The 21908-nt window shown below is 42.1% G+C and overlaps 2 protein-coding genes across 4 annotated transcripts in view; one reads left to right on the top strand and one right to left on the bottom strand.

Annotated features, from left to right (window-relative positions):
- trim55 (tripartite motif containing 55) overlaps window positions 1-11508 on the top strand; it is a 43223-nt gene extending 31715 nt beyond the window's left edge. For 2 of the 3 annotated variants that reach the window (XM_016992860.2, XM_062980322.1), the window contains exon 10: window positions 10802-11508. In XM_016992860.2, the coding sequence (XP_016848349.1) occupies window positions 10802-10921 (120 nt within the window). In that variant the 3' untranslated portion in view covers window positions 10922-11508. The remainder of the gene's footprint in view (window positions 1-10801) is intronic. The other variant, XM_003219625.4, reaches the window with a different exon arrangement.
- Window positions 11509-16611: 5103 nt separating this feature from the next.
- Window positions 16612-21422, bottom strand: crh (corticotropin releasing hormone). Its single transcript, XM_008108530.3, has 2 exons — window positions 21156-21422; window positions 16612-17783 (listed from the first exon to the last, which is right to left on the bottom strand). Exon 2 carries the CDS (start codon window positions 17765-17767, stop codon window positions 17159-17161), a length of 609 nt encoding a protein of 202 aa, XP_008106737.1. The 5' UTR covers window positions 17768-17783; window positions 21156-21422; the 3' UTR covers window positions 16612-17158.
- Between the last annotated feature and the right edge of the window lie 486 nt (window positions 21423-21908).

Below are 21908 nucleotides of genomic sequence, written 5' to 3'. Positions count from 1 at the left end.
ATAGCCCGGCTTGCTGTTGACCTAGCAGCCCCGAAAGACAGTTGCATCTGTCAAGTAGGGAAAATTTAGGTACGCTTTATGCGGGAGGCTAATTTAACTAATCTACAACACCATAAAACTGCTCACGAGGAAAAGAATGAGGAAGAACAGCCACCAATGGACAGTGAAGCAACAGCTCCCCCTGTGGCCGGAATCGTGAAGCTGGAAAGATGTTAAAAATGCCTCTGTGTCTGTCTAAAACTGAATGTTGTTTGTCTGTTGGCATTGAATGTTTGCCATATATGTGTTCATTGTAATCCGCCCTGAGTCCCCTTCGGGGTGAGAAGGGCGGAATATAAATACTGTAAATAAATAAATTACTGATGCCAGACACTGGTTTAGAATCATGGCAGCTTCGTAGGCTTTAGATGGAAAGGAGTAGCAGAGTTGAGTGTCATCTGCATATAGATGACACCACACTCCATTACTCCAGATGACCTCTCCCAGTGATCTTGTGTAGATGTTAAACAGCATTAGGAACAAAGCAGACCCCTGAGGGACCCCACAAGACAATGGCAGAGATTCAAAAAGGAGTCTTCCAGCATCACCTTCTGGGTTCTCTCCTCCAGGAAGAAACAGAGCCACTGTGAGACAGTGCTTCCAAGTCCCATTCCAGCAAGGATACCATGGTTGATGGTATTGAAGGCCACTGAGAGGTCCAGGAGAACCAACAGGGACACACTCCCCCTGTCCAGTTCTCTGTGTAGATCACCCACCAAGGTGACCAAAACTGTCTCTGTTCCATAACCAGGCCTGAAACCAAATTGAAATGGATCTAGATAATCTGTTTCATTCACAATCCCCTGGAGCTGGGAGACGGTCACATGCTTCAATAGAATTAGTCATACAAATTGGTTAAAAATCACTTTAAACGCTTTAAAACAGTGAAAATGCTTAAAATACTATACAGTACCTTCATGGTTCATGTTATTTGTACCATAAAATGAATTTTAAAAAAGATTCTGTCCCCTGGTAAATTAGGAAATACTTTTTTTCTCAACCTCAAAGGTATAATAGGATGCATTTATATCTTTTTATAAATTGTATATTTATGGTTAAACCTAATACATACATTTAAATGTAATTAAGCATATATTTAAAACCCAGAAGGCTGCCCCTGGCTATTTTTTCATTTAGCTTTCTATTTGAATTTCTGGAAGTTGTCTATGTGATTCAACAACATCAGTGATGAGCTGTTGTAATGACAAACCATTTTGTAAAGTTCCCAGGCAATGCTATTGCTGTAATTAATTTTGCCAGTTATTTCCTTCCCCTAGCATTTCATAGTCATATATACACAGACTATATTCTGAGTCATGGGGTACCTTCTGGAAGACTTTTTCTAGGAATCATATCCCAGAATAATACAAGACAGTGATTTCCTCTGTTCAAAGGAAAGCTAAGCCAGGATGACCTTGCCTTTATACGTATTTTGCTGCATCAAAAAATTGAAAACTACTTAAATTCTAGTCTCTGTTTAATTGCCTCTTTAAAATAAATTGCCATTTTCTAAATCAAGGACAAGAATTATTTAGCCCTCCAGATGTTGCTGGAGCATTTCTCACAATTTGCTAGGTTGGCTGCGGTGGTGGGACTTGTAGTTCAACAACATCTGGAAATTTAGGGTGCACTTCATAAGCATCAAAGGGAATCTGTCTTCAAATTTTCTCCTTTTGGTACAAAGTAGAAGTGTGAAGAAGAGCAAATCAGATAAAGGTCTTAGCATTTTCTGGCACTGGGTAAAATGAATCTCATATTTTTCATTTTTCATTACCTTTATTAGGCAACCACCCACAAACATCCAGACATACTTGTACATGCCATTGTGTTTTTGGCAGTGGTCCAACATTTGCAGATTAGGCCAGAAAACAAAGCCTTGATATTTACACACACACATAATTTAAAGATGGATACAATTTGAGAATACTTAGAAAGGAAGATAAATAAAGATGTTGACATTGTGCAGTGGACTCTTTCCAAGTAGTACGAAATAACTTTGAGGAATCAGAATGTGCTGACACATGATGGTCTATTCATGGAGCTCTTACAGAAAGGTGCTGGCTTCCAGAGCATGTGCAGTGTGTCCATAGTTGTTATGCACACTGTATTTACAACGTCTCAGCTAAGTCATTCATTCATGATCAAGTGACACACGTATACAAGCTCCTCATATTATGCAGGCTTTGTTACCTGATCCAATGAGTCTATGGTGCAAACTCTGCCATGAGTCATAATCTTAAATGGTAATGCATCTCATTCATCACATCCCTTCAAAGAACAATCTATATTTTCAAATACTGCCTGCTTCCTAAGCAGTACGTGTAGATTTTGATGCTCATTACAACACGAATCACTGCACTTCTTTGCCAAAAGGAAAGAAAGTTCCTCTTGTAACTGTTAAAGATCTACTTTTTGCATCACACAAATTAAGCTGCATTTATATATACATTACATGTTCCAGGATAAGCTGCTCCAGCACTGCCTCAATACAGTCCAGGAGTGTCCCTAGAGTCTTTTTGACATAAAAACAGCTGGCTGGGCCAAGGGCACATTGGGGTTGTGTTGCTGGCCGCATTCAGCTCCCTTGCAAACTCATATTGCAACTGGCAATTTTGCTTCCCCTGGTTACGTGGTCATCAGAAGTGACACCACCAGCAAGCCTCTGCAAGGGAGCCATTTCTAGCTGGTTACACAATAGTTGGACATGTGCACATGGGTTCAGCCCAATCCAGGTATTCACACCTCCAAAAGCACCAGGATCACTCTGGAGCTTCCAGGAAACTTTAGAGTAAATCTAATTTTTCCCTTACACCAGATTAACAGTTGGATGTGGCATTTCTGTGTATCCAACTCCTATGTGAACTCCCCACAACAGCTGAGTGGAGAGTCCACTTTATTTGGCCTTTACTTTCATTAATACTTTTAAAATTATTGTTAAACAAACAATCAAAATGGAAATGAGTAAGCATCAAGTTCTCTTTCTCAAATGAATATTCAATAGCTACTCTGTATTTTGGAGCCCCGGTGGCGAAGTGTGTTAAAGCACCGAGCTGCTGAACTTGCAGACCAAAAGGTCGCAGGTTCAAATCCCAGGAGCAGAATTAGCACCCGCTGTTAGCTCCAGCTTCTGCCAACCTAGCAGTTCGAAAACATGCCAATGTGAGTAGATCCATTGATACCGCTCTGGCGGGAAGGTAACGGCGCTCCATGCAGTCATGTCGGCCACATGACCTTGGAGGTGTCTACGGACAATGCTGGCTCTTCGGCTTAGAAATGGAGATGAGCACCAACCCCCAGAGTCAGACATGACTGGACTTAACATCAGGGAAAACCTTTACCTTTACCTTTATTCTGTATTTTAAAACAACAGCTTATGGTTATAGTACATTTATATTTCTAGGTAGCAAATAAACAAAAAGAAATTGTAATTACCTGATAGATAGATAGATAGATAGATAGATTGATTGATTGATTGATTGATTGATTGATGGATTTGAGTTTTAATGTGACTGGATGGTTTACTTTAATTGATTACTTAAATTCAATGCTGGTAACTATTTTTAATATGAAAAGCTAGAGATAGCCAATTATGTTTAAGAGAAGGTGAGAGATTTGCATTATTTTAACAATTAACTGAAGAAAATCATTTCCTATCATAGGGCTTCATTTTGGGTACAATGATACAATTCAATTCTGATTGAAAGCATCTTGGAGTAGCATAGACTCTTGTGCTATTTCATATGTTCACTTAGTGCTAGAGATGTGAAGAACTAGATGCAAGCTCGATGCCTGCTTCAATCTTGCTGAATTCTAGGAATAAAGAATTAATCTTAAAGATGACTGTATCATCAGGGTTTCCTAGTAAATGCGTTGCTGGAGTGCAGGTCCCCAAATGCCCTCTTTTCCAAAACTTCACATAATAAAATGATGTGCTCTCAAGTCTCTCCTCTGCTGCAATCACATAAAGCAGCTTTCACAATTTGCCAGTTGTCAAGGGCTAATATTTTTTTTAAAAACCTTCAGTGGGCCACTCCTTATCTTTCTACCTGCCTTCCAGGTCAGGCAGGCGGGCGAAAAGCTGCCCAGTGAATGAAAAGCCCAGCACTTTGTGCAGACCACAGAGAAGCCCTTTGCGGGCTACGTTCAGCCCGTGGGCCATATATTGTGTAGGCCTGACATAAAGGATCCACAACTGGGTACATTTTTAGTTCTATGTGGTTTGATTCTGAGTTCTCTGTTTCTCCTTTGAGAAATTAATCAGAGAATCTAAGCCTGGCTTTTGAAAAACACTAGAATTCCCCTTATAGTATAACCATGCTATGTAGAGAATTCTGAGAGATGTAATCCAGACCTTTTTTATTGTGTAGAGATAGAACAGATATCTGACATTGACCAAAAGTCTTGCGCACTGATTCCCTTTGAATTCACAAAACTTCGTACAAGTGACCTGGCATGATATATAGTATGTGATAGTACAATGTATAGTGACTTATGAGATACTTGTTGAGTCCCTTGCTGATGCTGATTTTGATATTTCACTCAAATGTAAGTCATTCCTGTGCAACAAGATATCTATAGGAGGCTTTGCAATCTATACTCTCCTAAGAATAAGACACTATAAATGAAGATAACAGAAGATGTTTAACTTGGACTTTGCTGGCTGTTTTCTGTAGAGCCACTGAAAAAGATTAGAAGTGCAATTAAATGTGTGGGTTTTTTTTCAGGTGAGCCCAAAGGAATTTTCACACTATGTACACTATGCTTTCTTAAGATTCTCCTTCTCCTAAAAAGTTTTCACAATTAATATAAGCTTCCTAAAGTAAATTTGACATTATATCCTTCAGGGAACTTACCCAGCCTACACATAAAAAGAACACTGAATTCATTTGCTCAGGATTATTTTTGGAATCGTTAACATTGTGTGAAATAAACAGCATTACATTATCTTTTGCCACACAGCTCTAATTGTAACAGAATGAAAATCTATTTTGGTGAGACATTCAGTCCCCATTGGCGTGAAAAGTTTACGGCCAACCACCTTTCTGAGAATTGAACAGCTAATGTTATGATGGATGGGGTTTGCTGGTGCATATTTTACTGCCTACGGTTATGTAGTTGAACAATTCATTTCAGAAGAAAAAAAATCACTTGGCTCCTAGGGAATTAAAAATAGACATAAGAAAAGAACCTTTGAGCTGGTAGCTGTATTGTTATGATAAAGTTGACAGCTGTAGGAAGTTTTGGTGAAGGAATGATATCATATTATAACATAAACATACCATTTTAGAGAAAGTTCACATTATTTAAAAATAATACATCCTTAGGTTTTCCAATCCATAGCCTGATTGTTGAGAGCATCTTATAACTTTAATGATACATAATTGCCAGGCACTGCAACCTGGAGAAGACATTTGACACATTTGATTTTAAAACAATGAGCCCTCAATCTGTAATTTTGCAAATATAGAATTGTTAAGTCCATATTTGAAAAACATAAATTTGGTTTGTGAGTGAGCAATATTTGTTAGATTAAATTCAAATTTCAGCAGTAAAATGTATTTATTTATTTATTTATTTACAGTATTTATATTCCGCCCTTCTCACCCCGAAGGGGACTCAGGGCGGATCACATTATAACACACATAGGGCAAACATTCAATGCCCATAAACACATCAAACAGAGACTGAGAGACACACGCAGAGGCAAGTTAACGTTCTTCTGAGGGGATGTTCGATTCTGGCCACAGGGGGGAGCAGCTGCTTCATCATCCACACTGACGGCACTTCCTCATTCCAGGTCGTAAATTAGTTAATCTTGCCTCCCCACTTTATAAGTGGTACCTTATCTCCTACTTGATAGATGCAACTATCTTTCGGGTTGCTAGGTCAGCAACGAGCAGGGGCTATTTTTTTAAATTTTTAATTGACGGGTGCTCACCCCGCCACGGGCTGGCCTCGAACTCATGACCTCATGGTCAGAGTGATTTAAGGCAGCTGCTCAACAGCTGCGCCACAGCCCGGCGCTGTGGCTGTCTTTTCACCTATAAACTGTTTTTAACACCGACTTTTTCATAAGTCCTGGATTTTATTTTAAACAAAGGATATTGCAATTTTAATATAAGCAAAATGAGTTTAAGATGAGCCTTTCTTTTCTTTTTAAGTTGTAACATAAAACCTTGTTACTTATTTGCTTCAATAGCATTACATACCTAGTTTTGTTGTCATTGCTGGCATTCTAAAATAATAACTTCTGAGTAGATATTCATAGGACTTTCACAAACATTTTTATACAAATCCAATTTACTTTGTGTTAAACTATATATTAAGAAAAACATATTGTAAAGTCCTTGCTGTAATGTATAAATACACTGGTTCAGCATTTAATGGAGACCAGTCTTGATTAGTTATGACTAACTTAAGTCCCATTGATTTAAATGGACAAAATCTGGGGGGAAATCTATTGTTTTTATTGTTGTTAACTGCTGTTAAGTCAACTTGGACTTAAGGCAACCTCACGAATGAGAACCATAGCATTGACCTACCACCAGCAGCCCTGCTCAGGTCTTGCAGATTCAGAGCTGAGGCCTCCTCGATTGAGTCTATCCATTTTGAATGAAGCCTCTCTCTTCTTCTACTGCCTTCTGTTTTACAAAGCATTGTTGACTTTTTTTAGTGAGTCATGTATTCTCAGGATATGGCCAGAATAATAATTAAAGAAAAATACCCAAAATCATCCTTTAGTTCCATTAAAATCCATAGATGTGTTTTCATTGTTGCTATTATTGTTATTGTTATGTTGTTGTTGTTGTTGTTGTTGTTGTTACAATGAGGATGGAAATAAGGTTCTTGATGGTTATGGCGACAGGGATCAAGATGAGTAAAATTATTAAGGCTGCACAAATCCAGCTCTTTCCCAGGCACTCAGACTATAAAATGTTGGTATTTTTTAGCAATCATGATTACAGAGTATCTGTGACATAGCATGTGAAATGGGCATAAACTGTTTTGTAGCACGTGAAATGAATTATAAGGATTCCAGTCATTGCTGCAAAAATCTCCTTCAGTACCATGGAGATTCAGTACCTTCTCCTCGAGATGGGTGACTAGATGAAATAACTTGCCACCCTGAAGAAGATTTTGCAGCAGAGGCAGCAGGTTTGGAGTAGAAAATAAAAGCAAGTTATTTAATTTATTATTACTTTCTTTTATTCTAGAGAGGAGTGCTTGTGGGTACCAAAGTGCTTCAGGTACCAAAGTTGGCTAGGCTATAACATCCATTGCACTGTAGTGGTTAGGGCTACTACTTGCTGCTTTGTTTAAGGCAGAGGGACTTATATGGTAATTTTGAATAGTGCTGTGATCTGAAGGCACATGATACCGCAACTTTGCTAAAGCTAAGCATGCCCCCATATTGGTAGATTGCCTGGAAATCTATGGGTTCTGCCGTAAGGTCAATTGGAGAAAGCGGGGGAATAAATTAATAAGGCCAAGATTCCTTTTGTCAGCATGTAAACACTGGGAGAGAAGGTAGGAGGGAGAGAGGGAGAAGTGTTAGAAGAAAAAATCTCAGAGATGGTGCCATGGCAAAGTTAGAGCAAGACCACAGCTAACATTTCTCTCTGTGTTCCCATGTTGTTTGGGATCCAGGATGGGAACTTTATTTTCTAACAAAGACGACTTTCACTGCCCTATTGCCACAATGCATTAATTTAAAAAAATACTTATGATAACCTAAGTGACACTTCTGCTGGTATAAGTCACCAACAAGATTCTAGCCTAAATTAGTAGATCACATTTTAAATTGAGGAGCATTTTCTTCATCAAACACAGAATATCTAGATTTATTTACACAGTTTATTGTCCAGCGGACCCAGTGTGCTTCCAAGAACCATGATTTCCTGGAATCCGAGTCCAACACTCAAACCAATATGTCATATTGGCTCGCACTTTCACAACAAGGGCCAATGTGAAAAACACTATAAACCAGGGATGCCCAGAAACGTAGTTTATCAGTTATAAGTAACATACTGGTGAACACAAACCGATCATTTGCAACAGGAGCAGGTGAACAAATCACAACAAAACTCTGAGGTCCTACAAGGAGCAAAAAAAGCCAATGGGATTTTGGCCTGCATCAATAGGAGTATAGTGTCTAGATCCAGGGAAGTCATGCTACCCCTCTATTCTGCCTTGGTCAGACCACACCTGAAGTACTGTGTCCAATTCTGGGCACCGCAGTTGAAGGGAGATGTTGACAAGATGGAAAGTGTTTAGAGGAGGGCAACTAAAATGATCAAGGGTCTGAAGAACAAGCCCTATGAGGAGCGGCTGGAAGAGCTAGGGATGTTTAGCCTACAGAAGAAAAGGCTGGGAGGAGACATGATGAGGGCCATGTACAAATATGTGAGGGGGAGTCATAGGGAGGAGGGAGCAAGCTTGTTTTCTGCTGCCCAGGAGACTAGAATGCGGAACAATGGCTTCAAACTACAGGAAAGGAGATTCCACCTGAACATCAGGAAGAACTTCCTCACTGTGAGAGCTGTTTGGCAGTGGAACTCTCTGTCCTGGACTGTGGTGGAGGCTCCTTCTTTGGAGGCTTTTAAGCAGAGGCTGGATGGCCATCTGTCGGGGGTGCTTTGAATGTGATTTTCCTGCTTGTTGGCAGGGGGTTGGACTGGATGGCCCATGAGGTCTCTTCCAACTCTATGATTCTATTATTCTAAGTACCACATATCCTTGACTTTTTCTATTGTTCAAACTGGACCAGTATCATTCTGATGACATAGTCAGGATTTTCTTTCCCCATTCTTGAAAATCAACAACATCATCATAATACTGAGCAGTAATCTTGGCCATATTTGCATGTGCCAATTGTTTCTCTGCTTCTCCCATTAGCTAAATCCTACTCCCCGAACCCACTGAGTTCCAGAGATTACAGTTCACATGTTGACTGTAGGATTAATAGCTCAGTATAAAGTGTCTGGATGCCTTCAAGATTGAAAAGGTCAAGCTAAACCGTATCATCTTTAAGGGACATATAACTTTTCTTTTGCTAGAGTCTTGACTCCCTCATTAATGGCTCAGCAGCCCTCTCTCAATTATCAATATTTCCCAACCCATAATATTCTCCAGTCTCAGGTGCCCATGTTCTATTTTCAGCCTTAGCACTGAGAAAGAAGTGGGGGCCAGATTTATATATTTAAATACCAGTGATTTGAAAACCTTAATTAATATACAGATTTATAATTTAAATATTGTACCATCACTTCAAGGGCACAATCAATATTAGGATAATATTTGCCTTTTAGAGATGACTCTTTCCACTCACAAAATTAAGTTACATGGTGCAAGAAAATCTATTTATGGTTTATCTTATTTACAACAAAGGACTTGGCTCTTGAAGGAAGATCAAAAACTCTGGTTAGATAGAAGCAAATGAACTATTTTTTCACATCTACTAGGCAACTCGATTTGTAATTTTGTCCAACCAGCATGCTGCTAACTAATATCTAACGAATCATCATTCCTCACTAATTTAAGTTTGATGTTTAATATTTTTTTATTTAAAGAAGATGCTTAGAACATATCCAACCAGTCTAGCTGATGATAGCCTCTAGCAAATCATTATAAGCCATGTGTAATGAAAGCTGTATATCTTGATGTTTTGTGAAGGTGTTATAAATACTTGAGGTAGTAAAAACCATAATTTCTCTGTAGTGAAGTGAAAGTGCATGAAGGAGTCAACATTGTATATTGCAAATCTTTATGGTCACAGTCCTGTTGGCTCCACCTATTGGCATAAGAACACTAGCATAGATAGCCATAGTTGTGGCAAAAAAAGAAAAGGGTGTGGGTGCACCAGTGCTAAGAAGTGGTAAAAATAGCATATATACTCATATATGTCAACTTATGTATAAGTTGAAGGCAGGTTTAGGGCCAAAATTATAGATTTTGATATGACTTATAGAGAAGTTGAGAATCATCCTGTGGAGAAAGGGAAGCATCAGTGACATCTCAATGGTCCTGCTGCCCTAAATACTTCCACTATTTCCCTACCGAGGAAAATCAAAAAGGTGAGAAGAGGCACCGTGACAGAAATAGTACTCCTTTGAGGTTCTCCCAGGTGTATGCAGAAAAATGTTGCTGGCTTTATATTACCCACGTCCCAAATGCATGGTTTCTAGTAGGAGTTCTTGGAGCCAAGGAACTCTGGAAGTGATTGCTTAGTTTATCACCTGTCCTATGGTCTCCCTCCAGGTAGACAGAGATCATGCAACTGCATGTGTAAAGGACATGTTAGGAGAAATTGGAGAAATGTTCTGTTGTATGTATCTGAGCTAAAATTGAAAGGATCCATTATTGGCTACTGCTCTATAAACACCAGAGCAAAAATATAAGTTCAAAGAGAATGGCAAAAAAAATACTGTAGTTACGTTTTCATTGTTCTGTAACAATACTCAAAATGTCTAAATGACTGAGTTCTTACTTGGATTTTTACAAAGGTTTATGCTTTGGAAGGTTTATATATGTGTCCAGATCTATATATATGGGTCATTTCCTTCCAAAGCATAATCTGACAAAGTTCCCTATGATGTCCTAAATGGAAATTGTGACAAATCCCACAGAATCATGATCTTGTTTATCTCAGTGGGACTTGTGCTATCCAATCTTCTGTTGGAAAGTAGCCAAAAGAGAGAGCTGCAACTTCAAAATATGAGCTTTCAGTCGTTCTGTTTGTGAATCTTTATTTTTCCCCCACTAGACTGGGTCTGAACCATCCCCTCAAGGACCAATGGAAGGACAGCCTAGGAGCAATGAAAACCTTGGTGAGGTCCCTCGTCATGTCTTCTCTTTCTCCTGGTTGAACTCATTGAATGAATGATGACTCCAGCAGCAGAACTCAAAGACAGCAAGAAACTTGTCTCAAAGTGATAACGAGTAGCACATTTGAACAAAATGGTGGATCAGGATTTATCCACAACACTTTGTCTGAAAAAGATCACATTGGATGAAACTCTCCTGAGATTTTCAGAAGTGACCCTACAATTTAGGAAAGGGCATAGGACAGAAGAAATGATGAGAGTCAGTGGCTAATAAAATGAACCAACTGAGGACTGAATTCATACCACTTTTGAGGTAATGATAGTTAATGTATGATAACCTTATTAATTGTCTAGCTCACTTTCACATATGGGTACTTGGTTTGATGAGACTTTGTGTGACAGATAATTACAAACAAGCTATTGTATGATGATTGCAATGATAGCTCAAGCAAAGCTAATGTTGAAAAGAAAACAGCACAATACTATTGTTGCAAGTAAAGTGTTTAAAGCATAATAATCACCACTTTGTAAATGTTTGGGGCATTTTCTTAGTTTTATAGAATTGATTTACCAGCATTCTTGTGTAAAGTGCTTAATGTTTCCTCACTAAAAGAATTATTATTGTTAATAAACTTCTCTGTACCAAGTAAGTCTCTTCACCTGATGAATTGTGGCAGACTTTCAGTGAGAATTAATTTCACATTGTCAATCAAAAACTCCAGTACAAGAATATGTTCTATCTTTTTATGGATTGGCTAGTTTAAATAATCAGCTAGTCACTTTTACAACATTTCAGAGTTGGAAGGAATCTAAGGACTCTTCCACACAGTCATATAACCCAGAATATCAAGACAGAAAATCCCACAATAAGTGCTTTGAACTGGGTTTTCTGAGGCCCCTTCCACATTGCTGAATAAAACCCCACATTATCTGCTTTGAACTGGGATATATGGCAGTGTGGATGCAGTTAACCTGGTTCAAAGCAGATATTGTGCATTATTCTGCCTTGATATTCTGGGTTATATGGCTGTGTGGAAGGGCCCTGAGTCCACACTGCCATATATTCCAGTTCAAAGCAGATAATGTGGGATTTTATTCAGCTGTGTGGAATGAGCCTAAGGCCCCTTCTACAGTGTCATATAATCCAGATTATCAAAGCAGATAATCCACATCATTTGCTTTGAACTAGATTATGTGAGTCTATACTGCCATATAATCTAGTTCAAAGCAGATCATCTGGATTTTAAATGGCAATGTAGATGGGTCTAATCAGCTTTTTAATCCCCCTAGTGCTGGAATTCACAGCTAAAGCATGCCCAAGAGGCAGCTATCCTATTTCTCATCTGAAAACCTTAAGCAAAAAATAAGTATACCATCTCCTAAAGACATTTCTTCTCTCAAACAGGTCTTACCATGTGGAAATTCCTCCTCATTTTAAATCAGGATCTTTTTTCTTGTCATTTGGACCCATCAATACAGGTGCTGTTCACAGAAGCGCTTAATCTGATAGGCAGGACACTGTATAGCAATGTAATGAAATTCAGATATCAGACATAACCATCCCATAAAATGTATAAAATAGTGTGCTTCACAAAGTCCCTCTAACTGGGATTTTGTGGGTGTGTGTGGAGTACTGGTCTTTGGGTAATCAGGAATATGAGAAAATCTTCTAAGCAGGTAAAATCTATTATTATTATTATTATTATTATTATTATTATTATTATTTATGACATAGAAAACAAGATAGATATGCTGGATTTCATTTCACAAAATTACAAGTCGAACACTTCCCAAGTGTCTAGAACTGTGTGATGTATTTTTGGATTATTATTATTATTACTACTACTACTACTACTACTACTACTATATTTCTGTGTAAGCACAGTTTGCAGAGTCATTTCATGACTGTTGGTGGATGTTGTCATTGATTTTGGTTATATTAGTGACAGACAAGCAAAACAAAAAAGGAAGCATTAACAAATATTTTATATCCACACATACACACACACACACACACACACACACACCATATATATATCCCATTACTATGCAATAGGTGTCCTGCTACAAGAACTCCTTTTACATGCATGTGAACAGCATTCTGGGGGTGAAAAATCTCATGAATTTGTTTCCAGCACAAAAACATACAATATGACAAGTGTGTAGTTTTACCCAATTACACATCATTAAAACATTTTTCCCAATAACAATGTCAAAACACATTGCCCAGTTGTAGCTAAAACCAATTCGGGGAAGGACAAGGGTAAACAGATATCTCTTTTAAAAGTCTATGGGGAATGACCAGTATGTCTCTACTGCTAAAAAGCCCCTCTTTGTGTCCACCAAGTTACTTGTGACTATCATTCAGCATGTAAACAGGGTCAAAGGAAAATTGTAAGGTGTGGACTGGCTGATAAGAGTGACACCTGTATCCTCCCTTGTTCTTCAGAACATTTTTTTACCAAGTACAGACTATCTTAAAGGTACCAGATCCTGTGTGACTTGAGAACCTAAGCAGGGTCAGCTCTGGTTAGTACTACATGGGACAGCCCAGTAAGTATGGGCTATATTTCAGAGGAAAAAACTTGCAAACCACCTCTGAATAGGTGGATTTCATGGTCGGAATCGCTAGGTTGCTGTGCATTTTCTGGGCTTATGGCCATGTTCCAGTAGCATTCTTTCCTGATGTTATGACTGCATCTATGGCAGGCATCCTCAGTAGTAATAAAGTATGTTGGAAACTAGTCAAGTGGGGTTTATATATCTGTGGAATGTTCAGAGTGGAAGAAAGAATTCTTGTCTGTTTGAAGCAGGTAAGAATGTTTCAGTTGGCCACTTGGGTTATCATTGAATAGCCTTTCAGCTTCAAGGCCTGGCTGCTTCCTTCCTGGGGGAATCTTTTGTTGGGAGGTGTTAGCTGGCCCTGATTGATTCATGTCTGGAATTCCTCTGCTTTCAGAGTGTAGTTCTTTATTTACTGTCCTGATTTTAGAGTTTTTAAATACTGCTAGCCAGATTTTGTCGATTTTCATGATTTCCTCTTTTCTGTTGAAATTGTCCACATGCTTGGGGATTTCAATAGCTTCTCTGTGTAGTCTGACACAGTGGTTGTTGGAGTGGTCCAGCATTTCTGTGTTCTCAAATAATATGCTGTGTCCAGGTTGATGCATCAAGTACTCTGCTATCGCTGACTTTTCTGGTTAGATTAGTCTGCACCACTCAGAAAACAGAGGGATTCCAGACATGAATCAATCAGGGCTAGGTAACACCTTCCAAGAAAGGATTCCCCCAGGCTGTAAGCAGCCAGACCTTGAAGCTGAAAGGCTAGTCAATGCTCATCAAAGTGGCCAATTGAAACATTCACACTCGCCTCAAACAGACAAGAGTTCTTTCTCCCACCCTGAACTTTCCACAGATATATAAACCCCACTTGACTAGTTTCCAATATATTTCATTACCTCTGAAGATGCTTGCCATAGATGCAGGCAAAACGTCAGGAAATAATGTTTCTGGAACATGGCCATACAGCCCTTCACAGCAACCCTGGAACCCTTCGACAACACACCTCTGCTTAAGAAAACCCCTAAGAAATCCGTGGGATCTCCTCAAGGTCTCAGGCGACTTGAAAGCACAGAGAAAGAGGGAGAGGAGGATAGAGCGAGAAGAGTTGAGAAGAATTGGGAAGAGTCAACTGCTTAAGACCTTCCCTTCCTTTCCCATCGTCACCCTCCGAATGAGCGTCTTTCTGACAAATCCTGGCAATCTGAAGCCAGAGTAGGTTGACTCTAGGATCGCTCCCACTCCCGAAGAGGAGACAGACAAACCCTCCCCTCCCTTTGGACACCATGGTCTTAATGGTTTGAAAGGTGCCAAGAAAAAAATGTAGAGTTCTGATTGCTAAAACATGTCAAACCTTGAGCAGATGGGTGGGGAAATCTGGAAGGTGTGGCTTCGGAGGCTGCCGGATAAAAGCTGGAGGTTTGGGGATGTTCCTGCTTCACCGAGTGCATCTGCACTGTAGACTCAATGCCGTTTGACGCCAATTGAACTGCTATAGCTAAATGAGATGGAATCTTAAGATCTGTAGATTAGTGAGGCACCAACATTCTTTGACAAAGAAAGCTAAAGACCTTGTTAATTACAACTCCAATGATTCCATAGAATGGAGATCTGCTAGTTAAAGTGGAGTCAAACTTCATTAATTCTACCGTTTAGATGCGCTAAATTCTTCAACCAAAATGTTAAACTACAATCCCCTTGGGGTGCTGTGAGTTTTCCGGGATGTCTGGCCATGTTCCTTATTCTAAATCAGTGCAATGCTCGCTGTGTTTTAGGGGAGTTGTTATTACCGCAGACCTCTGCTACTCCTCTTGTTTCCTTCCCCAAACCGGCGCGCTCAGGGTGTGTAGGGCTACCAATGGGATGATGGGATATGTCATCTATTTCAGAGGATGGAGCTGGGTATTACTTACCTTCAAAAACCCTATGAAATCCATGGGCTTACCAGAAGTCCACAGACGACTTGAAGGCACATGTTCCTTCAAGCTGTCTGATGGTGACCCCATGAATTTTCACAGGGGTTTCTTAGGCAAGGAATACTCAAATGTGGTTTCCTCCCTTCCTTCCTCCAGACCCTGGTGTTTGTTGGCGACCTCCTATTCAAGTACTAACAAGTAGTGATCCTGCTTAGCTTCCAAAATCACGGTGCCTTTAGGGGTATATTTATTTAGACCCATCTGGAGGAAACCTGCTTGGAGAAAGCTGCTAAAACAATGTTGCTCTGAGCTCTCTCTCTCTTTCTCTCTTTCTCTCTCTCTCTCTCTCTCCGTTCTCTCTTTTGAAGTCAAAATACAACGAAATCAGGCCAGTTTTACTTCACGTCTGAAGACAAAAAAAAGCCAAACAGAAGAATCTGACTTACTCGTTTCTCAACAGGAACGGATTGAGTTGGGGAGGCTTTCCTATTTTGTGAGTTTTCAGGGCTGTATGGCCATGTTCCAGAAGTATTCTCTCCTGACGTTTCGCCCACATCTATGGCAGACATCCTCAGAGATTGTGAGATATATTGGAAACTAGACAAGTGGGGTTTATATATCTGTGGAATGTCCAGGGTGGGAGAAAGGACTCTTGTCTGTTTGAGGTAAGTGTGAATGTTGCAATTGGACAGCTTGATCAGCATTGAATAGCCTTGCAGCTTCAAGGCCTGGCTGATTCCTACCAGGTGGAATCCTTTGTTGGGAGATGTTAGCTGGCCCGGATTGTTTCTTGTCTGGAATTCCCCTGTCTTCTGAGTGTTGTTCTTTATTTACTGCCCTGATTTTAGAGTTTTTTATAATACCGGTAGCCAGATTGTGTTCATTTTCATGGTTTCCTCCTTTCTTTTGAAATTGTCCACGTGTTTGTGGATTTCAATGGCTTAAGCGGCTGCGAGGGGAAAGGAAAGGGCTGTTAGAAATTGGGGGAGTTGAAATCCAAAACCCCTGGAGGACCCAAGTTTGCCCATACCTCTTCTACATGCGGACAGAGATGCAGACACAGGACACAGAGACTTTGCACATGGGCCAGTGGAAGGAGAAAGCCGTCCAAATTGGAGTGTGGACATAGATGAGGCCCCCAAAGCGTCGTTTCCTCCCGAAGAAGCTGGATTCTCCCCACTCCGCCCCTAGACGCCTCCTCCTCCAACCCTCCCTCTTCTCTTGAACCTAGACAGACAGGCAAGGAAGGAAGGAAGTGTAGGAGGAAGCCATAGTTCCTTTGCAGCTTGTTTTTATTAGAAATATAAATATTAAACGCTCCTCTTACACAACCAAGTCGACCGAGCGCTGAAAATATGTTTTATTTGTGGAAATGTTTACAAAGAAGGACGAACGAAAGAGAGGGAGGGAGGGAAAGGAGAGGGCGGAGGTCTAAAGAGCGGATACAGAGCCCTACTTTGGGGCACCCACAAACCCCCTTCCATCCCCAGAACGGTTCAAGCTCCCCTTCAAGCAACTGCCAGGGCCTCTGGACCTCCCCCTCGAGGATGGGGCCGATCTGGGAGGAAAGGAGAGGGGAGGGGGAGGGGGAAGGAGAGGGAGGCAGGAGAATAAGTTACAAACCACACCAGGGCACAACGTCGGGCATGCTACTCAAGGGCGTTGGGGTTATGGACGGACACGCTCAATGGAGGTGAAGCTCTCGCATAAAAATAACGAAAGGGGGACTACACCAGGGCATCCGTGTAAATATAAGTCGAACTGGAGGGTCTCTTTGGTGGGGGAAGGGGACGGGATGGGTCGTGGGGGGTGCCGCGCGCTTCATTTCCCGATGATTTCCATCAGTTTCCTGTTGCTGTGAGCCTGCTGAGCCAACTGCTCGGCTCGGGCCATTTCCAAGACTTCTCGGAGGAGGTGGAAAGTCAGATCCAAGGAGATGGGCGGCTCCTCGGAGCGCTTCTCCTTCGGCGGGGCCTCCCCCGCGTGGGCGCCCTCGGGGGCCCCGCCGCCTTCTTCCCAGGGCTGCTCGGCGGCGGCCACGGCGGCGATGGCGGCGGCGCCCCCTAGCGACCGCTCTTGGAGCTGCTGCAACTGGTGCAGCTGCTGGGCCGCCGCTCGGAGAAAGTTGCCCGTCGCTGCCAGGTGGCTGCTGCTGGAGGTGGAGGATAAAGAAGAGGAGGAGGAGGAGGAGGAGGAGGAGGAAGCAGGATTCTTGCGAAGGCTGCCCAAGCGCAGGAAGTACTCCTCCCCCATGCGGAGCAGGACGGGCAAGGACGGGGGCAGCTGGTCCGGGAAATCCGAGGGCTGCGAGGCGCTGGAGTCGGGCGCGGGCGCCACTGGGAGACCCTTGCTCAGTGCTCGGCACTCATGGCAACCGGGAAGCAGGGCCAGCAGCACGACCCCCGTAGAGACCAGCAGCTGGATCTTCATGGTTGGGACACCAGATCTGGAGGGGAGAAGAAAGAGGAGGTGGGGAAGGGAAGGGAGAGAGCGAGCGAGGAGGAGCTGTCCTTGGTGCTGAAGTACACCGCTGCCTTGCTTTAATACTGAAATACAGTAGAGTCTCACTTATCCAACACTCGCTTATCCAACGTTCTGGATTATCCAACGCATTTTTGTAGTCAATGTTTTCAATATATCGTGATATTTTGGTGCTAAATTGGTAAATACAGTAATTACAACATAACATTACTGTGTATTGAACAATAGGCTTTTTCTGCCAAATTTGTTGTATAACATGATGTTTTGGTGCTTAATTTGTAAAATCATAACTTATTTTGATGTTCAATAGGCTTTTTCTTAATCTCTCCTTATTATCCAACATATTCGCTTATCCAACGTTTATGTTGGATAAGTGAGACTCTACTGAACTCAACAATCCGCCTTGCCCTTGGTGCTGAAATACTCCACTCTTGCCCTATCCTTGACGCTGAAACACCTAACTGCCCTGCCCTGTCCGCGGTGCTGAAATACTCCACTGCCTTGGTGCTTTGGTGCTGTCTTTGGTGCTGAAATACTCCCATCCCACCCTGTCCTTGGTGCCGAAATACTATTTTCCTTGTCTTTGTCTTGTCTTCGGTGTGAAATGCTCCACTGCCTTGCCTTATCTTTGGTGCTGAAATACCCCCTTTCCCGCCCTGTCCTCGGTACTGAAATACACCACTGCCTTGACTTACCTTTAGTACTGAAATACTCGACTGTCCCACCTTTGTCCTTGGTGCTAAAACATGGGACTGTACCGCCCTGTCCTTGGTACTGAAAAACCCCTCTGCCTTCCCTTGGCTTTGGTGTTAATACTCCTGCTCCACGCTGTCCTTGGTGCTGAAATAATCCACTGTTCTAAACACAACGCCTGGTATTCCTACGCTGTCCCCCACCACATGCTATCGGACACTGACCCTGCTTAGCTTCCCAGATCAGAGGGAGCTTGTGCTTCAGAGCCGTTCAAATCAACCTCAGCTTTAACTAGTTCCCACCCAATAAAATCCTGATCATAGGAAAAAAAGAGAAAAAAAGTTTGCTCTGTGTTGTGGAAGACTTTCATATCCAGAATCACTGGGTTGCTGTATGGCCATGTTCCAGAAGCATTCTCTCCTGACCTTTCACCCACACCTGTGGCAGGCATCATCACAGGTTGTGAGGTGTTGGAAACTAAGCAAGTGAGGCTTATATATTTGTAGAATGTTCAAGGTGGGAGAAAGAACTCCTGTCTGCCTAAGGCAAGAGTGAATGTTGCTATTGGTCAGCTTGATTAGCATTGAATAACCTGGCAGCTTCAAAGCCTGGCTGTTTCCTACCTGGGGGAATCCTTTGTTGGGAAGTGTTAACTGGCCCTGATTATTTCTTGTCTAGAATTCCCCTATCTTTGAAGCTTTGAAGCTGCCAGGCTATTCAATGCTAATCAAGCTGGCCAACTGCAACATTCACACTTGCCTCAGACAGACAAAAGTTCTTTCTCCCACCCTGAACATTCCACAAATATATAAGCCTCACTTGCCTAGTTTCCAGCACTTCGCAAACCCATTACCTCTGAGGATGCCTGCCATAGATGTAGGCGAAACGTCCGTGGAAAATGCTTCTGGAACATGGCCATACATCCCTGAAAACTCACAGCAAGCCAGTTTGCTCCCGTTCTCTGGATTACCTTAGAAGGAAGGAGAAATGGCCTGAATTAGACGGGCGAGCAGTACAGAGCTCCTTCGGTCAAAGCAAGAACTGAGCACTTGAATGAAAGCCAGCGACTTTGGCATACCAAAGGCAGCGAAACTGCCTCCACCGCCCAAATAGTCTACCTCTGTGTTTCTCTTTAATGAGGGAAGAGACAGCAGGGATTCCCACCCCAACGTACCAGGAGTGGGCGCTACATGGGTGCCCATGGGGTACCATTGTGTTTCCTTGCCTGGAAACCTATCAGTGGCCCTCAGCTAAAGGCTCGAGGATGGGGACCAGTCCTGAAACTCAGGAACCGAGACCAGTTTGAGTAACCAGCAGTCTCTATTGCTGTAGCTAAAGTTTCATGCTGCTATAGATAATGGTCTACATTGCTTTAGCTAATGTTCTATAGTATATCATTATAAAAATATCCCGTATAACCTACAGCAATATAGACCATTAGTTATAGCAATTCAGAGAATATTGGTATAGCTAATAGTCTATGTTGCTGTAGCGTATATTCTGTATTGCCATAGATAATGATTTATATTGGTATATATTGTTACAGCTAATGGTCTGTATTGCTATAATAGTCTATATTGCTATAGCTAATAGTAGGTATTGCTATAATGATCAATATTACTATATATAATAATTAGTATTGTTATAATGATCAATATTGCCGTAGCAAATAGTTGGCATTGTTATAATGATCAATATTGCTATAGCTAATAGTAGGTACTGCTATAATGATATATATTGCTATAGATAATAATTAGTATTGTTATCGTGATCAATATTGCTATGTTGGCATTGTTGGCATTGTTACAATAATCAATATTGCTATAGATAATAGTGTTGCTATAATGATAAATATGGCTATAGCTAATAGTTGGCATTGCTATAATGATCAATATTGCTATAGATAATAATTAGGGTAAAGGTTTTCCCCTGACGTTAAGTCCAGTCGTGACCGACTCTGGGGGTTGGTGCTCATCTCCATTTCTAAGCCGAAGAGCCGGCGTTGTCTGTAGACACCTCCAAGGTCATGTGGCCGGCATGACTGCATGGAGCGCCTTTACCTTCCCGCCGGAGCGGTACCTATTGTTCTACTCACATTTGCATGTTTTCGAACTGCTAGGTTGGCAGGAGCTGGAGCTAACAGCGGGCGCTCATTCCGCTCTCGGGATTTGAACCTGGCACCTTTTGGTCCGCAAGTTCAGCAGCTCAGCGCTTTAACGCACTGTGCCACCAGGGGCTCCATATATAGCAATATATTATATTAATAATTAGTATTGCTATAATGATCAATATTGCTATAGCGAATGCTCTGTGTTCCTAGAACATTGCCATAGGTGATGGTCTCTATTGCTTTAATGGTATCTATTGCTGTATTGATAAATAAGGGTCTCTATTGCCCTAGCTCCTTCCTCCATGATCTTAGGATGACTTTCTTTGCTTCTACCCACACAGACATCCCTATGAGCCCCCTCACGCCTCAACCAGGCTCCATCCCCATTCCCAGACACACTTATCCCAACTCTCCTTCCTTCTCTTATCCCAAAATATGCGCCCGCATATCCCATCCGCACGCCCCTCTCTCCTTCCAGGGCGAAGTTGGCCCGGTTTCCCAGGGCTGCCTCCCGCACTGTCCTTCCTTCCTTACCTTCGAGCCTCGGAGATTGGAAGCGGGCAGCGGTGGGGACCCGGCTGCCTTGCCTTCCCTTCTCCGGCTGGGAGCGCTTCTCCTGGCGTCCCGGGGACCCGAGCGAGGTCTTTATAGGTGGGACCCCGTCGGGGGATCACGCAGCCTTCGCCTAATAAGCTGACGCTGGCTTGACAGCTCGCTTGCTGAATAAATCATGGGGGCCGCTCCGGAGCAGGCGGCGGGCAACGTCCTGCGATCGCAACCCCGGAATCTCACGTCCAATTATATCAACAGATATTTATCGCCTCGTCGGTGACGTCAGCCCAGCCCGAAAAAAGGGGGGGGGGGAGGACGCGGATGGGGAAGAGTGACAGGACACTCTTCCCATTGATAAAAACCCTTGAATGAAGACGGGCGCCCGAAGTGGGGAGGCGGGGAAGAGGGGGCGCGCGGGTGGCCTCAAGGGACCCCTCTGGCTCGGCAAAGTCAAAACTTTCCACTCCAGCTTTCCATGGGGAGAAAAGAGGAACTGCCTCCAAGGAAAAGGTCCTGCAACACTTTTTTTGTCTTCCCATAGGAGAGAAAGAACACATTTCCCCAACTTTTCCAAAGTTCCTACATAGGAAGTCAACTTCCCCCTGGACTGAGGATCTGCTACTTTGGATGCGTCATTGTGACTCATTGGGAAAGAAAGAAGGACTCGAAAAAGCAGAGAAAAGACAAAAGCTAGAGGTGCGTCTACACTGTAGAACGAATGCATGGAACCCTGGG

The sequence above is a fragment of the Anolis carolinensis genome, chromosome 4, assembly GCF_035594765.1.
Source record: "Anolis carolinensis isolate JA03-04 chromosome 4, rAnoCar3.1.pri, whole genome shotgun sequence".
Classification (NCBI taxonomy): domain Eukaryota; kingdom Metazoa; phylum Chordata; class Lepidosauria; order Squamata; family Dactyloidae; genus Anolis; species Anolis carolinensis.
Note: the sequence above shows the minus strand (reverse complement) of the source record. Positions and strands in the feature narration are given on the sequence as shown.

Coding starts and splice junctions, on each gene's coding strand:
- crh (XM_008108530.3), bottom strand. CDS start 17,767: ATGAAGATCCAGCTGCTGGTCTCTACGGGGGTCGTGCTGCTGGCCCTG.